Raw genomic sequence first — 22,104 nt, forward strand, 5'->3', positions numbered from 1 at the left:
CTTTAAAGCAGGGGTGGCCAACTCCAGGCCTCGAGAGCCGCTGTCCTGCAGGTTTTAGGTGTGTCCTTGATCCAACACAGCTGATTTAAATGACTAAATGACCTCCTCAACATTTCTTGTAGTTATCCAGAGGCCTAGTAATGAACTAATCATTTGATTCAGGTGTGTTGACCCAGGGTGATATCTAAAGCCTGCAGGATACCGGCTCTCGAGGCCTGGAGTTGGCCACCCCTGCTTTAGAGTAAACCCTGAAAACGCGTCATCAAATCCAGCTCGTCACTTCTTTTAATGTTTAAGCCTCTCGCCCCTGCAGTCAAAGCTCATCCCAGCTGTGTGTGGACTTGTTCTCCGAGTGTGCGATGGGATTTTCTGGCTTCTCCTGCTGTCAAAAACATACCAGGTTAACGCTGCTGTCAAAGTGCCGTCGTCACTCTGAGCCATCCTCAGATCAGCGGCTCCGAGTGCTTCTGCATTTTTTCAACCACTTCTTCAGCTGTGGGGCAAATGATATAGGTTAAAGGCTTGGTTGGAGTTAGATGAAGGACAAAATACACTTTATTTTCTTTCAGTTCATCATTAAGAGCCAAACGTCAAACAAATGCAACGGCGCAAGAGTTAAGGGGTCGGCATTTGGCTGTTGCTCAACAGCTGTTAATCAGAGAACAGTCCAGCTCCTCTCTTTGTCCCTGGCTGGGAGTGTCAAGCACCAAATTGAAATGAGTCGAGAAAGTTGTTTCTGAGCCAAGTTTCAGTCAGAAAAAAGCCCAACAGTTCCAAGTCTCCTTTGTCTGGTCAATCTCAGCCGGAGCAACTGGAGCAGGTCGTGTTAACTGTTCGATGAGCAAACGTCAGCCCATAAAAAGGAATAGCCTGCATCCATTATTCAAAGGTATATAGGCATCATTACAGTGCAAATACAAATACAGTGATGCAAAGAACTTAAAGGAGACGAGAGAGGTGCAGGGGGGTGCTGGTGCTTGTTTGAAGGTTTAGATTTTTAAAAAAGAAAATGTGGTTTTTGCATGATGTGCAGCAGTGTGACAAAATAACTCCAACTGGAGCTTTTGTGTTGACTTTTAAGAATGCAGTGCATGTCGTTATTGACGTCACTAAATTCGATTAATCAATACACTAATCGGTAATCTGTCTCAGTCTTCTGATGAGCTCCATGTGGTGCTGTAATGATCTCATACAAATTTCAACATAAAGTTCAAGCACAAAAGTTCATTCTTAAACCACTGAGCCCAACATAAGGTCTGCTTACTGGTTTTTCCTGAACACCAGGCGTTCAGAGGACCAGGTGCTGGAAGGCGCTCGGAGAGCTCTGGAATTGGGATTTTATTTGCTTGTCTTTTTTTTAAACAGTGAATGAGATTTTAATGCGAGCTGTCAGTCGAACAAAGGACTCAGTCTGTCCGCTGAGTGAAAACCTTGTATCTCCACTTCTGGCAGCTTTCCTGCTTTCAGATCAGCTGCTGCACAAGTCAAGGTCACATTCTGACCTGTGAAACTCATAAAAACGTTATCAGTAGAAACAGAGAAGTCATCCGACTGAGATTGTGCGAAGATATGACGTTTCCCGCGCCGTGTGTGTGTGTGTGTCAGGTTTGTGCTTATGTTTTTATTTTTATTTTTTTATTGCGTAAAAACTTTGATAAATGATCAGGTAATTCACACTCATGATTGTTCTTGAGCCAAACTTGCTCTCTCAGTATCCAGTATGTGTGTGTGTGTGTGTGTGTGTGCGCGCGCGTGTGGGCTGCAGATTAGATGCAGGGCTACAGCCTTTAGTCCCTCCTCCTTCCCCTGCAGATCTCTATATATACAGTGAGTGAGAGAAGCAGCCGAAGAGCTCTGTACCGGCTGCTCGTCAGAACATACACAGAGTGTGAGAGGGAGTGTGTACAGCAGAGAGGGAGAGCAACAAATAGACACACACCCAGACTCAGTTACTATCTGACAGAGGGGACAGCACGCGCTTGTTTCTTTAAACTTCAAACTTGCAGTTGCAGGAAAGAAGGACAGACAGGTAAGAATTAGGCAGACAGGTAGAACAGGTGAAAAAGCCACTCATACTCTCCTTCAGTGATGGAAGACTACACTCTCCCCTTCTGGATTTACCTGGCCATTGTGACTGTGTTCATCGGCGGAGCCATGAAGAAGATCTTGGCGTCCCACCTGAACGCCACCTCCACCGTGGTGGCCTGGCTGGGGGCCACCGTGCTGGTGGAGAGGCTGTGGGCGTTCTGCCTACCGGCCATGCTGCTCCTGGTGCTATTTGGCATCACCTTCTGCATCTACTATGCAACCAAGACCAGCCAGCCACGAGCCATGCTGCCTGCCCACGGCAAAGCCGTAATCATCACAGGTAAGAGGAGGCACTGCCCACTCATTCGGGTGTTTTATCGACACTAGAAATCAGACGTTTGTGTATTTATTCTGGGTTGTGGAGTTATTTTCACAACAGCGTGTGTATGCAGGCTTTTTAGTTGTTGTCAGATAATACCCATGTGCACTTTAGGGGAAATCCTCCTAATTTCTCCTTGATGATAAGGGCTTCTGTCAGATTTAGGTTCCTGGGTGTCGGGAAGATGGGAAACTGGTTGCTCCAAAAGCATGAAAACCAACAACTTTTGCTTGAAAACAGGCAAACTTTGTAAATTTCTGAAAAGTGCATCATTAGATTTTGCTCAAACTTGTTTTGAGTTTTGAGTTTATCAACGTATCTATCAGCAGGAGCATGTAATTTAAGATATGCTTATTTTACCCCGAGAAAAATCTGTCCTGAAATTACAGTACATCTGTGTTCTTTGTCTAAAATAAACCTCAAGCTGGCAGGAATCCCAAAGCTTATAAAGATCCCTGATCCTGTAATTTGCAGTTAGAATTTTATGCAAGCATGCAAAAGCAAAGCAGAAAAATATTAAATGCAGCCTTAAAACTTAATATTATACTGTTTTCAACAGAGCCTCTGAGGGGAAGGGTAGAGGCGAGCAGTCTTTCAGAGGTGAAAAAGAGAAGTTTTGTAATCTTTAGTGTGACTGTAAATGATCACAGACGTGGTGAGGTCCCGGTGTACTGAGCCCTCTTTAAAAACCATTCGTATCACCGCTCGGATCAAGGAGGTGATCTGATCCCAAAGGAAAACAGTGTGTGTTGGCTCTCTGTTTGTGTGTGTGACAGGGAATAAACTTTATGCACAATGGGCGCCTGCAGGGAGGGGGTGGGGGAGCGTGGTGGTCAAATGGGATTTCCCTTCACAATAAAAGTCAGCGTATAAGGGAAACGTCACCGGTGTGTTTGCTGATTACTGATGACTGTTTTTGCTGCGCTCTCTGTTATCTGAGCACTGTGGAGTGAGCCTGATAGAAGACTTATATTCATGGATTGTGTGTGTGTGTGTGTGTGTGTGTGTGTGTGTGTGTGTGTGTGTGTGTGTGTGTGTGTGTGTGTGTGTGTGGGCTGACCTCTGTCTCCATGCAGCCTTAATCACATTTTTGTTGCCTGACAGCCAGCTGGCCCAGACCTCTTTGTGCCGTAGTTAACGAGATAATCAGATCTGCAGATTAATGCGTCACTTTAATAACACCACACTTTGCTTTTGTGTAACTGTACTCTCCTGTACTCTGCACACATATAGTGGAAACTTTCCCAAACTGCTCCTCAGGTAACCCTGAAAGGTAGGAAACAGCCGTTACCGTGGAGACAGAAAGACGCTCAGCCGTTGTGTTAAATTACCTGTTGCTTCCCTGTAAATGTCAAACACAGATCACATTAAAAAATATAATGAAATCTGCCTTGATCTACTGAGAGGGTGTTCATTGTTATTCATTAGTCATTACCTGTTGTTTTCTTAAATTATTACTTGTTTAGTTCTCCTAGCTTCACATTTGGAGAAGTTAAGCTCAGAAAATATGCATCAGGTGTGAAATTTCTTAATTTGGAGCCCAAGTTCTATCGACCAATCACATCCGAGCAGATAAAAAGTGCGTGTGGAGAAAAAACAAGAGATCACATTTGCAGTTTCATAACAGCGACAATGGTAAGTCTCGATAGCAGTCAGTGACATTCACTGCCATCCATCTAATTTCTTTCTGAATAATTATAGGGTGTGTTTATTTTTTATAACTCACTTGATTAGATTCTATCAAGGCATAAAGTTAAAGGTGTGGTTCTGCTGATTGATATATGCGTGCCAACACGGCGATGTCTCTTCTAAGTGCCTGCTGAGCTTTCTTAATATTTGACTGACTGTGTTGGAGCCTATGGAGAATTTTAATGCAGTTATCCACTGGCTTACATAATAACTTGACACTCCAGCCTCTGGCAGTCACTTTTGGCTGCAAACATTTAAGCTTCAAAACCAGACTTCACAGTGGCTACAGTCACTCTTTACAAACAGCTACTGTGATGATAATTCCCCATGACACACACAATTTCTGAGATTTTTTGACATATAAAAAACAGAATACTATTACCAACTCACATATTTCCTGAAAGCTGCGCACGATCCAAAACCCGAATACTGGAGCAATTACATAAATACACACAGGTAAAACGCGTCTTGGGAGGTTTTCTGTGTATTTTTCAAACAAATAAAAGACACGCTGTTAATTATTATCATCCCAAACAAAGTGAAATGTCATTCAGCTGCACAGGATTGACCCATATTTCCTGTTATATTTTCTTGCTTTGTGGGGATGTCAGTTTGTGTGCAAACACCTTTACACTTTGAACAAAGGTGTGGTCCAAATCTCTGCCACTCACCTCCCACACAGGAAGGAGTGCTCGTTTGAACGGGAGGAAAGAAATCTAGGTTAAACAAATATAGCCGTTCACGTTCACACATTAAACTGCACCGGCACCAGTGAGTATAACACATCACACAACATCCATCAACAGCAGACCTTTAGAAAAACAGATGTTAGCCATAAACTGGTCTCAGTGTCAGTCAGTCCACTTCTCTCGTTAAGAGTGAAATGTCTGGATGAATTGGCACAACGTTTGTCTCCAGTATTACTTACCTTACAGGCACAAATGATCGTAGGATACTGGAGGAGCAGAAGTGTGTCTTAGCAAACTCAAATAAGACGACACCTTTAGGGTGAAAGGATGATGGGGTATTAAACAGCAATAGCAGGGGCAATGAGATGAACTAAAACAATAGCGTCTTACTCTGACTACTCACCAAAAGACTACCAAATAGCAGCGAAACAACCAAAACTTTACTGACTGAAATCATAAAAACTCTTAAACCAATTAGTTGGTCTGTGGATTTAATAGATCAGTTGATTGAATAAAATATTACATGCATCCCTCTAACAGCTAAAAAGTCAGATTCTCACGTCTGTACTCGTCTGATTGTACACATCCGCCATGGCACAGATTCAAAGTAATCCCAAACCAGGACAAACATATCCTGCAGACTAAGCGGTCTGACGCCTGAGCTGTAGGGCTTCAGAAGATGGTCTGCTTCACGTAGGTACGGTGCGGAGCTTTATTTGAGATCTGATTACAGCCTGAAAGCTCTCTCACTCTCGTGGCCCTTTGAACATTGGCTTCAACCCAGTAGAAGGGGAAATATCTAAGAGGAGATTTAAAGCTGGTCCAGATCCCAGATCTCAACCAACAGATCGTTCTTAATTGGCTCTGCTGAAAGCTGTTAAGGTCAACGTTTGGTCAATCTGGAAATAAGAGCAGAGGGTGGAACAAAAGGCCGCAGTAAACCTCTTAGAAAGCAAGTTGATTTGTTCTAAACAGAGCCACATTCTTCAAAGGATGAGGGCTGAAGTCACAGGGCTCGGTAACTGGGCAGCGCTGCAGGTTGATGTCCTGCCAACGTGTTAAGGAAACCTCTCAGAGCCTTTAGACTCTTTCAGAGGGAGGGAAGGGAGACATGGTCAGAACTGCTGATGACGGACACCTTACGATGGTAAGTTGATGAGAATCTATCACATACAGCAATATGCACAGGTTTTCTACATCACCATCAGAAGGTAGGCGAATTATCCTGCAGGAGAACATGAGCCCAAATTTTCAAGTCCTAAAACACCTGCAGTAGACTCCTGCAGGAGATGGCCTAGACAAATCCCAGTCCTCTACCAAGTCCAAAGCACCATCTTGCCAGAAGCCCACCAAAATGTAATGGTTTCTTTCATTGCTCGGGCTTCATCTCTCCAAGTTTGATCCTGTTGACAGACAAACGCAGCTAAAAACAAGCTTGGTTCTGTTAGACACATTTGTATTAGAAGCATGAATGTCTAAACTACACATTTCATCAAACCACTTTCTCCACGTTGAAACAGCTGCGCTCAGTAACTAACAATCAAAATATTTCTGTAGCAAAACCTACATTACATCTATAATCCCTTAACTGTGAGTAATCAGATTTTCTTTCTTCTACTCTTTCGATCTTTGCTCTTTCATCATTTTATTCATGTTTTTCTCTCTCATTCTCTTTATTTACTCAATTGTGCTCCATTTTCCTTCATTGTTTTCCATTTCTACATTTTACTTCCTTGTTTCATAGTGCTGTTTCCCTTTTTTGGAATTTTTTTCACTTTCCTTTCCCATTTGACTCGTGCACTTTCTTATGCTTCCACCCCTTGTTTCTCCTCCCTCATCTCAGTCACTCGGTTCAACAGAAAGTTCATCAGAGTTCACCTTTTCATAAACGCAGACTACATGAGTGCCTTAGAGTTCACCTCATGTCGTAGTCAAGAGTTTTAAAAGTTTTAAAAACTGTTTGCAGCTGCATCCGGGATGAAGTCTTGTGTAATACGCCTCTGCTTATTAACAGTCTAGAAACTGAGGTTTTGTTATTCAAAGGTTTGATTCTGCAAGCTTTGCAGTCTTGACCTCTGCTTACAGTTGGACAATAGCAGTGATGAAGCAATGGCAACCTTCATCGTGTCCTCACATCGAGTTCACACACAGAAAACTTTTCTTTCACGCAATCAGGCAAATAATAGCAGGATATTAGAAAACATTGCTCAATATTTGCACCAAAAGCATGTTGTTCATAAAAACACCACAGAAGGCAAGGAGTGAAAAAACCGTGTTCACTGATTTCACATCAACAGGAACAGTAAGTGAAACGTGGAGTCTCATTGTCAGCTTGGTCAGCAGAAACCTGTGATCCAACCAAAATGTCTTCAAACCCAACAAGCTAAATCATAGATTTAAATTGTAGTGCAGCGCCATAGTTTCCAGACAAATTACATTTCTCAAGCTGACTCTTGATAAGATGACATGGAATATTTTCATTTGTAAACATGCAACCAAATCTTGAGTTTGGCACGTTATGAAGGGTCTCTAGAATTTCATCTTGGATCCTTAAAACCTCTCTGTGAATCATAACAGAAGTATGCTTTAGACCTTTTAGTCCAAAAAGTCTAAAAGAAGATTGGAAACCATTGCATTCTCCCAAATGGTCCATAGAACTTTATAAAATACCCTTAAACATCTCTACAACCGCTGCAGAGACACCAATCATTCATAGAACCTCATTTACTCGTCCTAGAAGCTCCTGTGAGTTTCTTGAACGCCGTTTGACCCCCATAACTCTCATGGTTACATTCCTGGGTTATTCCCTGTGTTAATGATGAAGTTCTCTGAACACAGATATTAGGTGTGAATGTGATACTACGACAGTTCTGATCACTTCCAGGTGTATCTCACAGCTGATTTATAGACCCCCATGACCTTCCAAGTCCAGCAAAAGGGAGAAATAGATATCCTCAGACACATTTCTTTCACACCTCTTTAAACTTTTTCATGAAGTTCTAAACACTAAGCAATGGCTCACATTTTCGTAGTTCAGCACAAACGTGGGCTGTCACCCTTTTTCACTAACAGCTGCTGGAATATCACAATCCTGACTTTTTCATCCCACATCTGTAACTTTTTGGGGTCATTTTTTAACCTCGTCTGATTGATGGCAGTCTTTGTATCCTATAACTTTTTCTGTCTGCAGGGTGTTATATTAACCAAAGGAGATTCCCCAGTACAGGAAAAATTTCCTTGGTAATCAAGGAAAAAGGTTTTTCTTTCCCTTTTCCCCTTGATTAAAAGGGGAAAACAGTTGGAGGAGTTTGTTTGTTTGTTTTTTTACAAAGACATACTTATTACTTCTCTCCAAACCACAGGGTTAAGTTTAGGATTGCGAGCTGGTTTTGGGGTCTTCACTGATGATCACCTCAGACCTCATGACTGATTCGTGGTATTTTTGTCTTTTTCTTGGGAAGATCATTTGCCACACACTGTGCAAGTTTAATATCAACAAATTAAAATTTTAGTGGTTTTATGTGAGTTAGCTCTCCTGTCTGTGGCAGTTTCTGTATGTGAGGATGGAGCTGATGAATGCAGTTATTTAGGCCTCTTCAAAGTGTCTTTTTGACCTTATTCATATTTGTTCTTCTCTGTCATGCACACATTTTTTTCTTAACCTCAGGAGCCTCTCAGAGCCTCAGCCATAAATTGCAGCGCTGCTCCCCTTTAGACCTGGATCCTCTTTTCTGCAATACCGCAGTCACATATTCACCTCAAAACCTCTGACCACAAACACAAACATTTTTTATTCCTACGTATTCGTTTTTGCCCTGATCATATCTCAAACGGTGTCACTACCTTGACATACGAATCATGACAAAGCAAACCAAACAAACCATCTCAAATCCGTTTTCCACCACAGCACGGTGCAACAAACAGCAGGACTTACTGTTTCTGTAAATGTGGTTTCTCCTGTCGCTGTCCTTTAGCCATCAACCAAGAGTCTGCAGCTCCCGGGGAACCTGAAGATGAATAGGATCATACAACTACCCATCTGAGCGGACATATCAAATTAATTGTGTTATGCAAGGGCAAGGGGATCAGGGTCAGGCAAACTTGTTTGTTCTTTGACGTGGCTAACGCAGAAAGTGTTAAGCTGGGCTCAGCTTTTTCAGCACTGTGATGACGTGGTGAATTTTTCATTAGTCAGGCTTCCGCGTCTGCAGTCACACTCAACCATGAGATATACCGAGGATAGATCAGCGCATTAACAGCCGTGCTTTTCTTCTCTGCTCTTTGAGATGAAAATGCTCTTTAGGGGGCAAACAAATTGGATGATGGGATCAAAGGTATCCAGAATTTCACCAAAAAACAACAAAGATGAAGAAAACAATCAGTTACTTTAAATCTGCACACGGTATAGTTCCTTCTGAGACCCTCGGCTGTATGTGGTGGCCCTTTGACTCAAGACTTAAGAGCTGATCTCCTGGCCTTATTTTAATTTTGTGTCTTTGAGTCTGAGAGCTAAAAGACATCACAGCATGAAACCGGCTCCCCCTCCCCACATTTCCCTCTGTTATCAGATGTCAAGCTGCTCACAATAACAAAGCACAGCTCAAAATATCCTGGCAGTTGAACAGCAAGTGGAACTCAGCAGAAAGCGTTTGCAGCTATGAATCAGGTGTTTCTGCAGCGTGGAGCAGAGCTGAGGTATTTATTTCACTCTCACTCAGCGGCTTTTTTCTCAGGACGCGATTCTGGAAATCCTCCAAGGACACGGATAGAAACAACTTGCCAACGCCTCGACACTCTCGCCAGCAGAGCTCTTTCAGACACCCGCTGCACAAAAGAACAAACAGAACAGCGAGTACCGCTGTGGATCAGGTTGTAGGACCAGGACTTCTGGGAAACTGGGCGAGCTGCGGGGTACGTGACAGATCCCCACGGTGGCTGTTTCTGAGGGACACTGCAGTCCTGCTGGAGGAACATATGTGGGTGTGTGAACACAACGGCTCTGTGGTTGGTTCCTCATAAAGTTTGAGGAAAAATAACAGCTCGTTCCACTGATCAGGGAATGAAGGAATTCAGGAATCTGTTAATTATTATTAACTAATTATTTAGTTTAAAAATGCAGTGAAACAGTTCCAAGAGCGTCTGAGGCCGCATGCCTCTGCCAAGGCTGAAAACTCCTTTCACACCATGCATGTGTTAATGCCTAATCTTAGCCCAGATAACAGTAAGATTATTGTGTAATGATTAAAACTTTCCAGTTGTACTCTAAAACATGTCCATATTATTTTCAGAAACAAAACAAAAACCAAAACAAGCATTGGTGATGGTAAAGAAAAAGGTTCATGCATTAACAAAGAACTTTGTGTTTGATTCGATCTTTTGTCAGATTCTGTTCGAAATGTTCTCAGTAAATGAAACTCTGCATTTGTGAGCTACACCTGAAGGGCTGGATGGAGGAAGTGCAGGGTGCAATGCTGTGACACCAGGTGTGAAACCAGGTTCACACCCAGACTCTTGCCTGTGGTTGAGCCAACAAAAGCTCTTTTGTGCAGGTTTAGGGACTTTTCTGGACCTGAACCAGGATCTGAGCAGAACCAGGAAACCGTCATAATGCTGCAGGTAGTACAGGTGGAGCCTGGAGTCAGGAACAGACTGTCAGACAAAAGATATGAAAACATATCCCTAAACTGGCGGTGGTGTCTCACATGTGTGTTTCTCTGTAAGCGTCTGAGTGGTCATTTTGCCTGTTTTGTAATGTTTTGTGTTTCCAACAAGAACAGTTAACAGTTGCTGGATAAAGGTTCTGGTTCGGGGGCCATGAGCTGCGTGACTAGAGTCCCAGATTAGATATTTTGCTAGAACATTGTGTGATATTTTGCTGAAAGTATCATGTATTTATAACATAGGTATATATGATTTATATAAAGCAACTTTTAGGAGTCAAGTCACATAAACCAAAACCAGTGTTTGCTTTTTCTTTTTTTTTCAGAGGCAAAGACAAGTGCATCTCGTAGACAGTCTCTAATCCATTAAAAAGAACCAATCTGACAAAAAAAGTTGAATTTTTCTCTCTTCGTTTGCCAGAAATGTTCCGGTTCATACCCTGAACTTGTGGTTTCTTCTCATGCTGGTGATTAAACCAGACTTTTTCTTTTTCGTTGGCTCTGCAGCTTGATGTTAACAGTAAAGAGACATGAACTTGAAAAAAATGCTCCCTTTGTCCCTGCAGGCTGCGACTCTGGCTTTGGGAATGCAACGGCTAAACATCTGGACTCCCTGGGCTTTGAAGTGTTCGCCACAGTGTTGGATCTGAATGGAGACGGAGCCAAGGAGCTGCAGAGGACCTGCTCACACCGCCTCACCCTCCTCCAGGTGGACATCACCCAGCCACAACAAGTGCAACAGGCCTTGCTGGACACCAAAGCCAAACTGGGGCTCAAAGGTAAAGACGAACTTCTTTTTCTGAGTCCGTTCATACCAGACAAACCAGCTAGGATTAGGCTTAATGGATTTAATGGAGCTACCGCCACATTTATCAAGTGTTTCAGAGTCATAAGTTAGGATGATCGCGTGTTCCTATGACTGCGGTTTGAGATGTTACATTTAAATCTCAGCACGAGTTTGACATGTGAAATGACTCGTGTAGTCTTCTCCAAACTGTACTCTGTTTTAGAAGTAGATCCAAAGAAAACAGGAATGATGCCAAGTTTTACTTTTAATATATTTTATATGGTTCAAAGTATGTTTGAAAAAGGACAGATTATTTATTGAACTTAAAAGCTGAAAAAAAAACTTTTGAACCCCATAAAAAAGAACAAATCTCTGGAGTCCAGATGTTGATAGAGCATAAAACCTGATCTCTGAATATCTTTCTGGATTTCGTTTGAAATGTTCTGACGAAATCGTCAGCAGCTTCAAGTACATCTTCACCTGTTGACCTGTTATCATCAAAAGTCTTGGGTATTAAAAAAATACAAAGAACTAAACTTCAAAGCAGCTCCATCAACATTAGCAACACTAAATTAGTGACATCTTGACTGCAGGGAGCTGAGTGATTATGAATGAAGTCACCGGGGCAGTTAAGGGTTAAACAAAACTGGAACAGGAAGGAGTTCAGAAAAACAACAGCAATCTGCAGGGAACAGGTGTATGTGGGGTTTACCGCAGCGAGGTGGCCTGTCAGTTAACCTGTGACTTGACATGAGGTGGCGTGCCGGTGTGATAAAGTTTAATCACCTGCTGAGCTTCTGGTGAACTTCGCAAGATCAAGGTTCGAAGGGAGAGAGATTTATGAGCACCGGTAAATGCTGGACTGTTCCTTTAAATGGTCGGCTGATTCTGCACAGCGTGCTGGTTCAGAGCGGGCAGCGATGCACAGGAATGTGTGGTGGAGTTTGTCCAACAGCCTTCTAGGAAATCACAGTGGCAGAGGAGGCGCTTCGGCAGCAAAACCACTGCAAATGGCTCGGACTGCTTTGCGAGTGGAGGACTGTTCGAGAGGTGTAGTGCAGGTGTCTCATATTTCACACACAGATATCAGAGTGTTGATTCAGTCTGTGATTGGCTCAGCCCTGCAGCACCCACTGGCTTTGTAATTAGACATCTTAGACCGCTGGCTTCATGTCCCAGTCATTTAAGGATACACACAGTGTGTGTGCGTGTGTGGATGTAATAAAATAGCTGGAAGGAAAGGTCACTTAAACACACGCTGGAACTCTGCGTGTGGTTTATGTCCTTGCATGAGTGTGCACTTGTTTTACTCGTGTTGTTGGGACATAGATTTGGCCACAGTCACATTGTAAGGATTCGCCTCCCTGCGAGACATAAATCATGAAACTTTTGTGTGGTTTGCTTTGAGATTTCTAAGAGCGGATTCAGAAAAAGATTCAGAAAGAATCCACTCTTGCTTTATTTTAATTGAAGATCAATCGAGTTGTAGTTTTTCCATAAAATTTCCCAGTTATGAGAAAATAAAAACATGCTTTTAGAAAATCCTGCAAATCTATTAAATGTCTCATTTAGAAACGAATTCTTTGTTCTGGCACCAAACGCCCGTCTGCTGCATTCTGTTTGCTTGAATTGCCATTAAGATGTCTTGAAGCTCATTGGACAAAGTTTAGAAGGCTACACACCTGATTATGCAATAAAACATTGATAAGCAGAGATTATGGTGAGGATAAAACACTCTATTTAAAGCCTCAAGTGTTCCCAGAAGCCAAAGAAAAGAAAGCTGGAGTGCCTCGTCATAGATCTGGCTATCAGACAAAACTAGTAATTGAGCAAGATAGTCCTTGACCAGGGAGGGAACCCAAAGATCACTCCACTCCACTCTCTGTGGGATGTCTGCCTTACATAAGGACTCTTAGAGTGGTAATAAGTGTTCATTAATGACCACAAAGACACATTAAGGATCCCTTTCACAATAAAATTCTTTACTGCAGCTTATTTCAAGCAGCTTCGGTTACAATGTTAGTTTTATCAGAAGGTCAGCTTCACAGAACATGAACTGCTGCCTTCTTGAAACTTTATGTTTGACCTTTTTACCGCTGACCCAGAGTCAAAGTTTGGCATGTTGTTTGCCTGCTTATCATTCATCAGCTCAGACCTAAACAAAGTTCCCACAGCGGCCCCCGAAACAAACACTGTGATTCTGGGACAGCCACCTCAGATGAGGACGAGTGAGGCTTATTTACACAAGCAGAGCAAGAGAGAGAGTTGATGGCGTACTACAGCTGAATGTGTTGGCAGTCTGAGGGTCTGCGGAACAAATGTTACATAAAAGTTCTGAGAAAACACACCAGGCCTCCACATGTTCGCTGTGAATCCAAGAGATCAATCAAAAGTACTCAGACTCTCACCACAGAGGAAACATAGTCCATCATTAGAAAAGTAATGACTTATTTATTCAAATATACCCAAATTCTTCAAAAGTAAGGTATAGAAGATAAATTTAAATTTTAAAGTTCTGGCAGTCAGCTCAATAATTAAAACTAAAACCCTTAGAATGGTTCACATTCCATCAGTATTTGTGCGCAAATATATGTGTAAAATACAAAATAGCATCAAATACTTGGAGTGCAAGTACCTCTAAGTTTCACGTAAGTAGTAATAAATAATACTAAAGTCAAAGTCTTTATTCATTTGAATACTAAAGGTCAGCATCTCCTAAAAAAGATTTTTCACAATCAAAACCGAAATGCTGTAATTAATTAAATGTATCCTGTCATGTCAGTAACTATTAAATTCGCCTTTTTGTTGTCCTCTGGCACACAAGCCATCTGTTTTACCATTAGTGCTTTCATGTGCCTGTGTCAACACACCACATTTCCTAACCTCTGCCGTGCGTTGGTTTGTCTTTGGCAGGTCTGTGGGCTTTGGTGAATAACGCCGGCATGTGCGTGAACTTCGGAGACGTCGAGCTGTCGCTGATGTCCAACTACCGTGGGTGCATGGAGGTCAATTTCTTCGGCACGCTGAGCATCACCAAGGCCTTCTTGCCGCTGCTGCGACAGGCCAAGGGACGCATTGTGACCATCTCCAGTCCCGCCGGTGTGTGTCTGAGACGTTCACACACACACACACACACACACACACATACAAAGATGCTGTGATAACTCTTAAGTGAGTGCTCCAAAGTGAGTGAGCCACACTTAAGCAAACAAACAACGCTGCTGCCGGCCGTCTGTTTGTCCAACTCGACTCTGTCATCATGCCAAAACACCACAGTGCAACCAAATCAATCAGAAAGGTTCATCCTCAGGTGCAGTTAATGAGCTCAGCAGCTTCCACTGACATCTGCTGTGGGTTAGACTGTAAGACAGAGTTTAACATTTTCTCTGTATGTGGTGAGGTGGAAAGGGAACAGTTCATGCTCTGGGCCCTAAAACCACTAAACACATCTGCAGAAGATAAATATCGTCCTCTTTCTTAGACTCACATTGTTACATCTAACACAGAAATGAATAACCAGGATATCCAAGAGTGGACTTAATGAGACTAATATATGCTGTTATAACAAAGCTAATTTGGCTACTGCGCATAGGGAAGAAATGTTATAGTTATTTCTGGCCATAATGTAAAAATTTATTTAAGAATTTCTTCCCTGATCAGCTTTTTGCATCTTGTTGATTCAGTTTAATAAAAATTCCACTAGTTACATTTTGTTAGTTTAGTATTTTATGTCAAATTTTTAGTCCAGCTGGATCCAGCGAAGTGAACTAATGTGGTTCTTTGACCACAACTCAGAAGCAAAACCCACTTTTTTCATTTTTTCATCTGGTAGATCTGTAACTTGAATCACAAGTTACTTTGATGGTTTGTTTATTATGTCTTGTGAGCACTGTTCTGAGAAAGGCTGGAGGGTTTTCTGAACTTAGTACCTGAGTAAGTGCAGGCGTTGCGCACCAGTGGAAGAATACTCTGAGAAATTAACCTGCGTAAGTTAGTTCAAGTGAAGATTAAAAAAACAGGAAGGAAAGAAAGCACTTTAGGGCTCATTTGGTCTGGTTCTGTGAGTGAAGGCAGCTGCACAGCAGCAGAACAAACAAAGAAGAAAATGACCAATTCTTTTGTAGCGTATCTAGCCTTTATCTTACTACATGAAAGAGGTCATGCTGACGCTTTACCCGTGCTTTTAGGTGACCAGCCATTTCCCTGCCTAGCAGCATATGGAGCATCTAAAGCAGCTCTGAACCTCGTCACTGAGACTCTGAGACACGAGCTGGAGCCCTGGGGAGTCCAAGTGTCCACCATCCTGCCATCCTCATACAGGACAGGTACCAGTACCAAACCCTGGACACCTCAACTCACCTCAGCTTCCACAGTTTACAGAGGAATGAGCAGAGATTTGAGGTCAAACAGAGTAGTTGGGTCACTGGTTGCATTCAGTCAATTAAAAACCTGCATGAATGATTCATGTCATGCTAGTATTCGGACCAACTGAGGAACAATAGTCGATGGAAACAAATTGTTATTTTTATATGAAATGTGATAAGATGTAGGAGTTCCACAAGGCTCAATCAACGGTCGTCCAATATTTAATATTTTCATTTTCCAGTTAGAAGCTTTAATCAAACTAAATAAATCTGTTGTTGCTGCATTATAAAACTACACATGGGAAACTAAAAGAACTTTATTTGACACTTTTTTAAGTTAAACTGTAGTATTTTTAATAGCTTCATTTAATGGTACCAACAAGAGAATTAGATTTATTCACTGTTTTCAAAACCAACTCGTACTATTCACATCACTTCATATTCATATCAAATAATTTTCTGTAATATTGACAGACCAAGAAATCTGTAAAAAACTAAAGTAAAACAATTTTTAAAACTGTTCCACATTCTGGTTCAAAAAGTAAACGTGATATGTGGAATATGAAAACATTTGTTTGGCTGCCAAACCTTCCAGAGAAGGTGACAAGTTGTGATGAAGGGCTCGCTAAGCGCTGAGGTGAGATGTAGAAATAAGCTTAAGATCTTTATTAATTCGGATCCATCAGGAATAAACTGCACTCCTCATCCTGCAGGAGTTGTACACTGTGGTTTGGCCTCATGTCAAATACAATGACAGCCCTCCTGCTGAGGAAAGTACGCTCGTAATGAGAAACACATGTGTGATGGACCATCTGTTTTCACACACACACACTCAGTGCTGACTTGTGATTTCGAAACTCTTCGGGGATGGATGGATATGATTAGAGGGAGGGAGGGAGCATGCCTCACTAATTCACTTTGTCCTGCAGTTGCTGTGCTCAGGAGACAGATCAAAATAACAACTCAACAACTTGATTATGTTGAAATGTAGAGACAATATCTAACTCACAACCAGGGGCCAGTGATGGAGTAAGTACTTGCATAATTTACTTTAGGAAAACTAGCAGTAACACATAAAAGTACTGACAATAAAAAGTGCCTGAAGTATTAAAAGTTCTGACTGTGCAATAGAGTATATTATACTATCAGTGCATTATTCTCTTCTGACTCGGAGTCTGTTGTAACCTGAGATGCATAACTGCAGAAACTGGGAGAAAATAAACACCTGAGCATCAACCAATAGACGCATTGCTCCATGCAAATAAATTACGCTTTCTAATCTTTAGCAGTCTTAATGACTTTGTAAAGGGATCTAATTCAATGTTATGCCAAAGCTTTTTATCATATTTTCATAAACATTTAAAAGCATAAAATATCTCATGTTCTTTCTATGCTTCTATAGGAAATTGACAAATCTTAAATAAATTGTTTGGCAGTAGCAAAAAGCAAGTTGCAACTTGTTGTGCGTAATGGTGTCATCAGCATAGAAAGTGACATTTTGGAAAATAAAAATTAAATACTTAAATGCTGCTATTGGGACTGTTAATATTGATCTAAATCACACAAAAGCTGATTATTTTTTCATTATTTATATGATTTGAAAAACAGTATGATTAGCTGTCTCAAAGGCCTTTACAAATCAGTGAAGACTGCAGTAAAAGAAAGTTAGTCCCTAGTTAATAGCTTACCAGTGTTTGCCAGGCAGTGATGGGATCAGCTTTAACCCTAAACTCCAAATTACTTTTGTACACTTTATTATCACACATTAGAGTGAAATGTGTTTCTTATTGGTCTGAAGGTAAAAGAAAATCTTTAAACAGTGAAAAAAGCTTTTAAAAGTCCACTTGCACTCAGCTGTAATAAAAACAGGGTGTAATGTTTACCACTGCAGTGTGACCAAAACTATTCTAGTCCTCCTGGGTCCTCACAAAAACAATAAAAGCAAACAGCAGCTTCAAACAGGAAAACGTCGGACAGCAAAAGAACCACAGAGAGGAGTTCCCGTCACGCCGGCTGTGGCGATGACAGGGATGTAAACACCGAGCTGGCTCACTTTCCATCTGTTTACTCTTTAATCCTGAAGAAACAGGTTTGCATTTAAGCTTCTTATCCCACTCTTAAACTTGAACTTTCCAAGACCTGCTGACACCATGTTCAACAGTTAAACAGCGTGTCCGCAGCTGAGTCAAGGCTCACACTGAGGCAGAGGAGTGAAGTGTCAAAAGCTGCTGATTCTGTGCAGGCAGCTACAGCCGTCCCTTTTGTTGAAATTAAACCTGCGTGTGAAGCAGAGATGCTGATTCTAAACCTAAAAAACTGGATTTTCACTTTAAATGTCAAAGTTAAAAAGCAAGCAATATTGGGGTTTGGTGTCATTGATGTTGCTATGGTAACACTGTCCTCTTCTGTCTGCAGCTCAGTCCAGTAACTCCGCCTACTGGGAGAAGCAGCACAAGCATCTGCTGCAGAATCTGTCCCCGGCACTGCTTGAGGACTACGGTGAGGACTACGTGACCGAGACCAAGGATCTGTTCCAGACCTTTGCCAAACACACTACCACCAACCTCCAGCCTGTTGTTGACACCATCGTGCAGGCGCTGCTGGCACCGCAGCCTCAGCCGCGTTACTTTGCAGGCTCTGGCTTGAGCCTCATGTACTTCCTCCACACCTACTTTCCTTACAGCATCAGCAACCACTTTCTGAAGAAAAGGTTTTTGAAGAAGAATGTGATCCCGCGCGCTCTGAGGAAGCAGTCAGCCTTCGATCTGAACCTCAGCCTTCATAACAACAACAATGAGGAGAAGCTACAGCAGATGTGAGACAGTCAACACAGATGGTATTATCCTGCAGATAGAGGACCACTTCTGTAACACACTCATAGAGCTGTCGTTTTATGTTTTTTAAAATGTTGAAGGGAACATTGAGATGCACCAAAATGGTTTCTGTTTGTCTCTGTAATGTCTGGCCTGCATGGGGAGGCCAGGGGGTGGGGTTTGGCAGATGCAGCCACAGGCCGATCACGGGACACCTTCACCTCTGTCAGCTGTACTGTATAAACACCGGAAGGATCACACTGATGTCATGTGCCTTTATCACATAGAAAGCAGCTTTGCAGGTGGAAGCAAACACTGCAGCAGCTCATTAAACCAACACCAGCACAGCCATACAAAAATATCGTTTGCAGAAAGATATCAGTTTTTATCACCTACATCATATTAAATTATTTAGCTTCATAATCATAATAAAAAGTTAATTTTTTATCAAAGGACTGCAATCAACCCATCAACAGTCAATGTGATTCTTAGATTGAGACTAAGCTAGATGACATAAAATCTACTGACTCAGCACAACTCGTCCCATTTTGAATCAAATTATATGCCTGATTCAAAGACTGCAGATTATTATAAGTTCTCAAAACCCCGGCAACAACAGTTTTCTTGCTGTCTAAAGGAGCTTTTACTGACTATCGCTCTGGAGTTTAACAAATCAAACACTGGTCTGGTCCATCTCCGGATGTCAGGTCTGGCCCCACACTGATTCGACTGATGCTGCTACCTGAACCTGATGTTCAGCCAAAATTAACGCACAAAAAAAGAGCCAAATCTGACATTTGTGTCCGGGCCAGAGCAACATCACAGCTAAGTCGAGGCACCTGTGAGCATCTTAAAGCAGCAAGTTACAAAGTCAAAGTTAAAAATCTAAGGGAAACCTCAGGTATGTAACTCAAATCACATCCAGCCAGCTCCACGTTTATATTCAGTACAGAAAATGGTGGAATGAGAACGCACCTGCTGAATACTGTCTTTGCTCAACAGAGTCAACTGACAACAAGTCAGAGGCCCTTATTAGAAGCAGATTTGATTATTTGCAGGCCCTCATTTATGGTTCCTGATGTTTCATCGCCTCAAAGTCATAAACACTTTTTAGTGAGGCACAAAGAACTGCGTCACAGTAAATTCATTACATACATGAATCGTTAGTCATGGCACAGTCAGGAATCATTTGGGATTTTTGCGTTAAATAACAGTGTGTAGAAATACTGAATGAAACTTTTGTCTAATTGTTGCTAAAATCTTTGGCCTTCTGTGAAAAAACAAAAGAAAAAAGGAGTAAAAAGGGAACAAACAGTGAAACGAGCTGCTGCAGTGCTGCGTCCATCCACCTGCGACAGAGAGAAACATATTCTTCTTCAGGTATCTAAAGACTTTACTTACACTTGTGATCTCTGGGGTCCGCGTATTTTCTGCAGGAAGCAAATTGAGGCAAAATAATTTCAAAACAAAAGCACGCTTTCAGTTTGACGTATTTTGGTTTTATTTTATATGCAAAACCAAAACACAGTGACTTTATTATCTGATTTTGGCTTAAGAAGTTTGCTCGTCAGCGCCAAACATGGTTATCAGACTTCCTGTTTGCATTTCGCCTTCGAAATAAAAGCACAACTAACTCTGGTGATGAATGTAGATATTTCAGCTTAAACTTAATTTTGATCTTTTTGGCCTCTGAAATCCAGATGATCCAGCTACATTTTGTTTCTTGACAGTGAGTCACAGACACGTTTCTGTTATTCTCATGGAAACTAGAAAGAAACATGCTGTTTTCTCGCAGGACAGCCTGCTGGTTTCTCTCACTAAACACTGACTTCATCTTCAGGATCTTTGTTTCTTCACCCTGTGTCGTCATTGTCTCTTTGATTAAATGTATAAACATGGATCAATAAATCATGTAGCAGTTTTTTTCTGTTGTTGTAAATGCAACAATTCAAACCTCAAAACTTTATACAACACATGTACAGAGCAGATATGGTATTATATGCTGGGGTGTTGCTATGAGTCATGCGGACACTACATAGTTAAAAAACAAACTTTTGTGCCCATGTTCAGTGTGTTGTGTTTCTGTGGTTGGAAACGGCCTGTCTCTCATCAGGCTCACCTCCAAAAACATCCCCATGTTTTTTTATTCTGTGTTTTTTGTTCTGTCTATTTGTGTGTTTGTTTTGTTTCTCAGCCCACTTTGAATCAAACTATTTATGGCATCTTTTCTTTTATCACCACTCAAATTGTGACTTTGTTTCTTTTTATAAAAAAATTTTAAGAAAACAAAAAAAAAAAACATGATGTAAAATGTTCACTTGGTTGATTCTGTAATAGAAATAAAGTTGGCTTTTCAGACCTGTCTTCCTTTGCGGCGATTTGTGAATTTGTGTAGAAATATGAAGATATCCCCTCTAGAACAGTACACAGTGGTCCCTCGCTATATCACGATGCACTTATCGCGGCCTCGCTGTTTCATGGATTTTTTTGGTGCAATTTTGCATGTTTTTTTGGTTTGGTTTGGTTTTTTTACAGCGCATTGTGTTCTGCGTCCTGATTGGCTGTAGACCATTTTCAATCAATCTCGTGCCGTGTCTCCTGTACAGTACAGAATGCGTTCAGCTTGTCAAATTTACATAAATCTTTGCTAGCAGAAGACAACAAACACAACGGTGTCGATGTCAAAGGATTATAAGGCACATTAAGCGAAACAAAAAAGTCAGATAATTCAAACTTAACTCACTCTTCTTGCTTCCTCTACTTCCATACCATTGATTCATTAGTGGTGAATTCTCTTGCAACTGATCTATTCCCATGTTCTGGACCCGAAAACAAGATTTTTCTACGAAGGTTTGATCTTTGAGAGTGTTTAAACAAGAGAGAAAAGTGTGAAAGTGTCGATGCCTGTCTAAGAAAAGTGTATAAAGTGTGTATTGAGGGGTTTTACAGCCTTAAAACATCTATAATAATTGTAAAAAATAAAGTTCCCTACTTCACCTATCGCGGGTTATTTTTAGAACGTAACACCCGTGATAAACGAGGGACCACTGTATATAAAAAGTGCAACTTAGAGTGACTTGTTGTGGTTTTCACTCTGTACACTACCACAGTAGACCTGACTGAAGTGCAGACTTTTAGCTTCAACTCAAGAGTTTGACAAAAGTATTGCATGAACTGTTGTCTCTCATTTTAAAGCCTCAAAATTAATTGGACAACTGGCTGACAGGCAGGTTCATGGCCAGGTGAGGTCATGACAAATTAAGGAGATAAATATCTAGAGTTTATTTCAAGTTGAACTTCAGATCAGTGATGCACGTGTTGGAGGCCATCATTAGGCTGACAAACCTAAATAAAGCTATCAGAGAGATAGCAAAAAAAATGTAGGAGTGTTCAAATCAACAGTCTGATACATTCCTAAAAAGAAAGAGTGCAGGAAACTCAACAACACCAAAAGTCCTCAGACCACAGAAGACAAGTACCGTCCATGATAAGAAAAACAACTTCATAACATCTCACTAAGTCAAGAATGCTTATCAAAATCCCGAAAGAGCTGAACGAGGTGACCTGAGGGAAGTCTGGGGTTCTCTGCTCAGACTGGTGCCCCTGTGACCTGAACCTCGATAAGCAATAGAAGATGGATGGTGCAAATTACTGTCTTAAGGTGTTAAAATTTCATGTGTTGCAAAAGATTAGAA

At 41.5% G+C, this 22,104-nt stretch overlaps 1 protein-coding gene across 1 annotated transcript; it reads left to right on the top strand.

The window, feature by feature from the left end:
- Positions 1-1,859: 1,859 nt before the first annotated feature.
- hsd11b2 (hydroxysteroid (11-beta) dehydrogenase 2) lies at positions 1,860-20,784 on the top strand. The gene is made up of 5 exons (XM_063480496.1): positions 1,860-2,368; positions 11,012-11,224; positions 14,146-14,331; positions 15,420-15,557; positions 18,012-20,784. Exons 1-5 carry the CDS (start codon positions 2,089-2,091, stop codon positions 18,413-18,415), a joined length of 1,221 nt encoding a protein of 406 aa, XP_063336566.1. The 5' UTR covers positions 1,860-2,088; the 3' UTR covers positions 18,416-20,784.
- Positions 20,785-22,104: the final 1,320 nt, after the last annotated feature.

This window comes from Pelmatolapia mariae, linkage group LG1 (genome assembly GCF_036321145.2).
Source record: "Pelmatolapia mariae isolate MD_Pm_ZW linkage group LG1, Pm_UMD_F_2, whole genome shotgun sequence".
Lineage (NCBI taxonomy): Eukaryota > Metazoa > Chordata > Actinopteri > Cichliformes > Cichlidae > Pelmatolapia > Pelmatolapia mariae.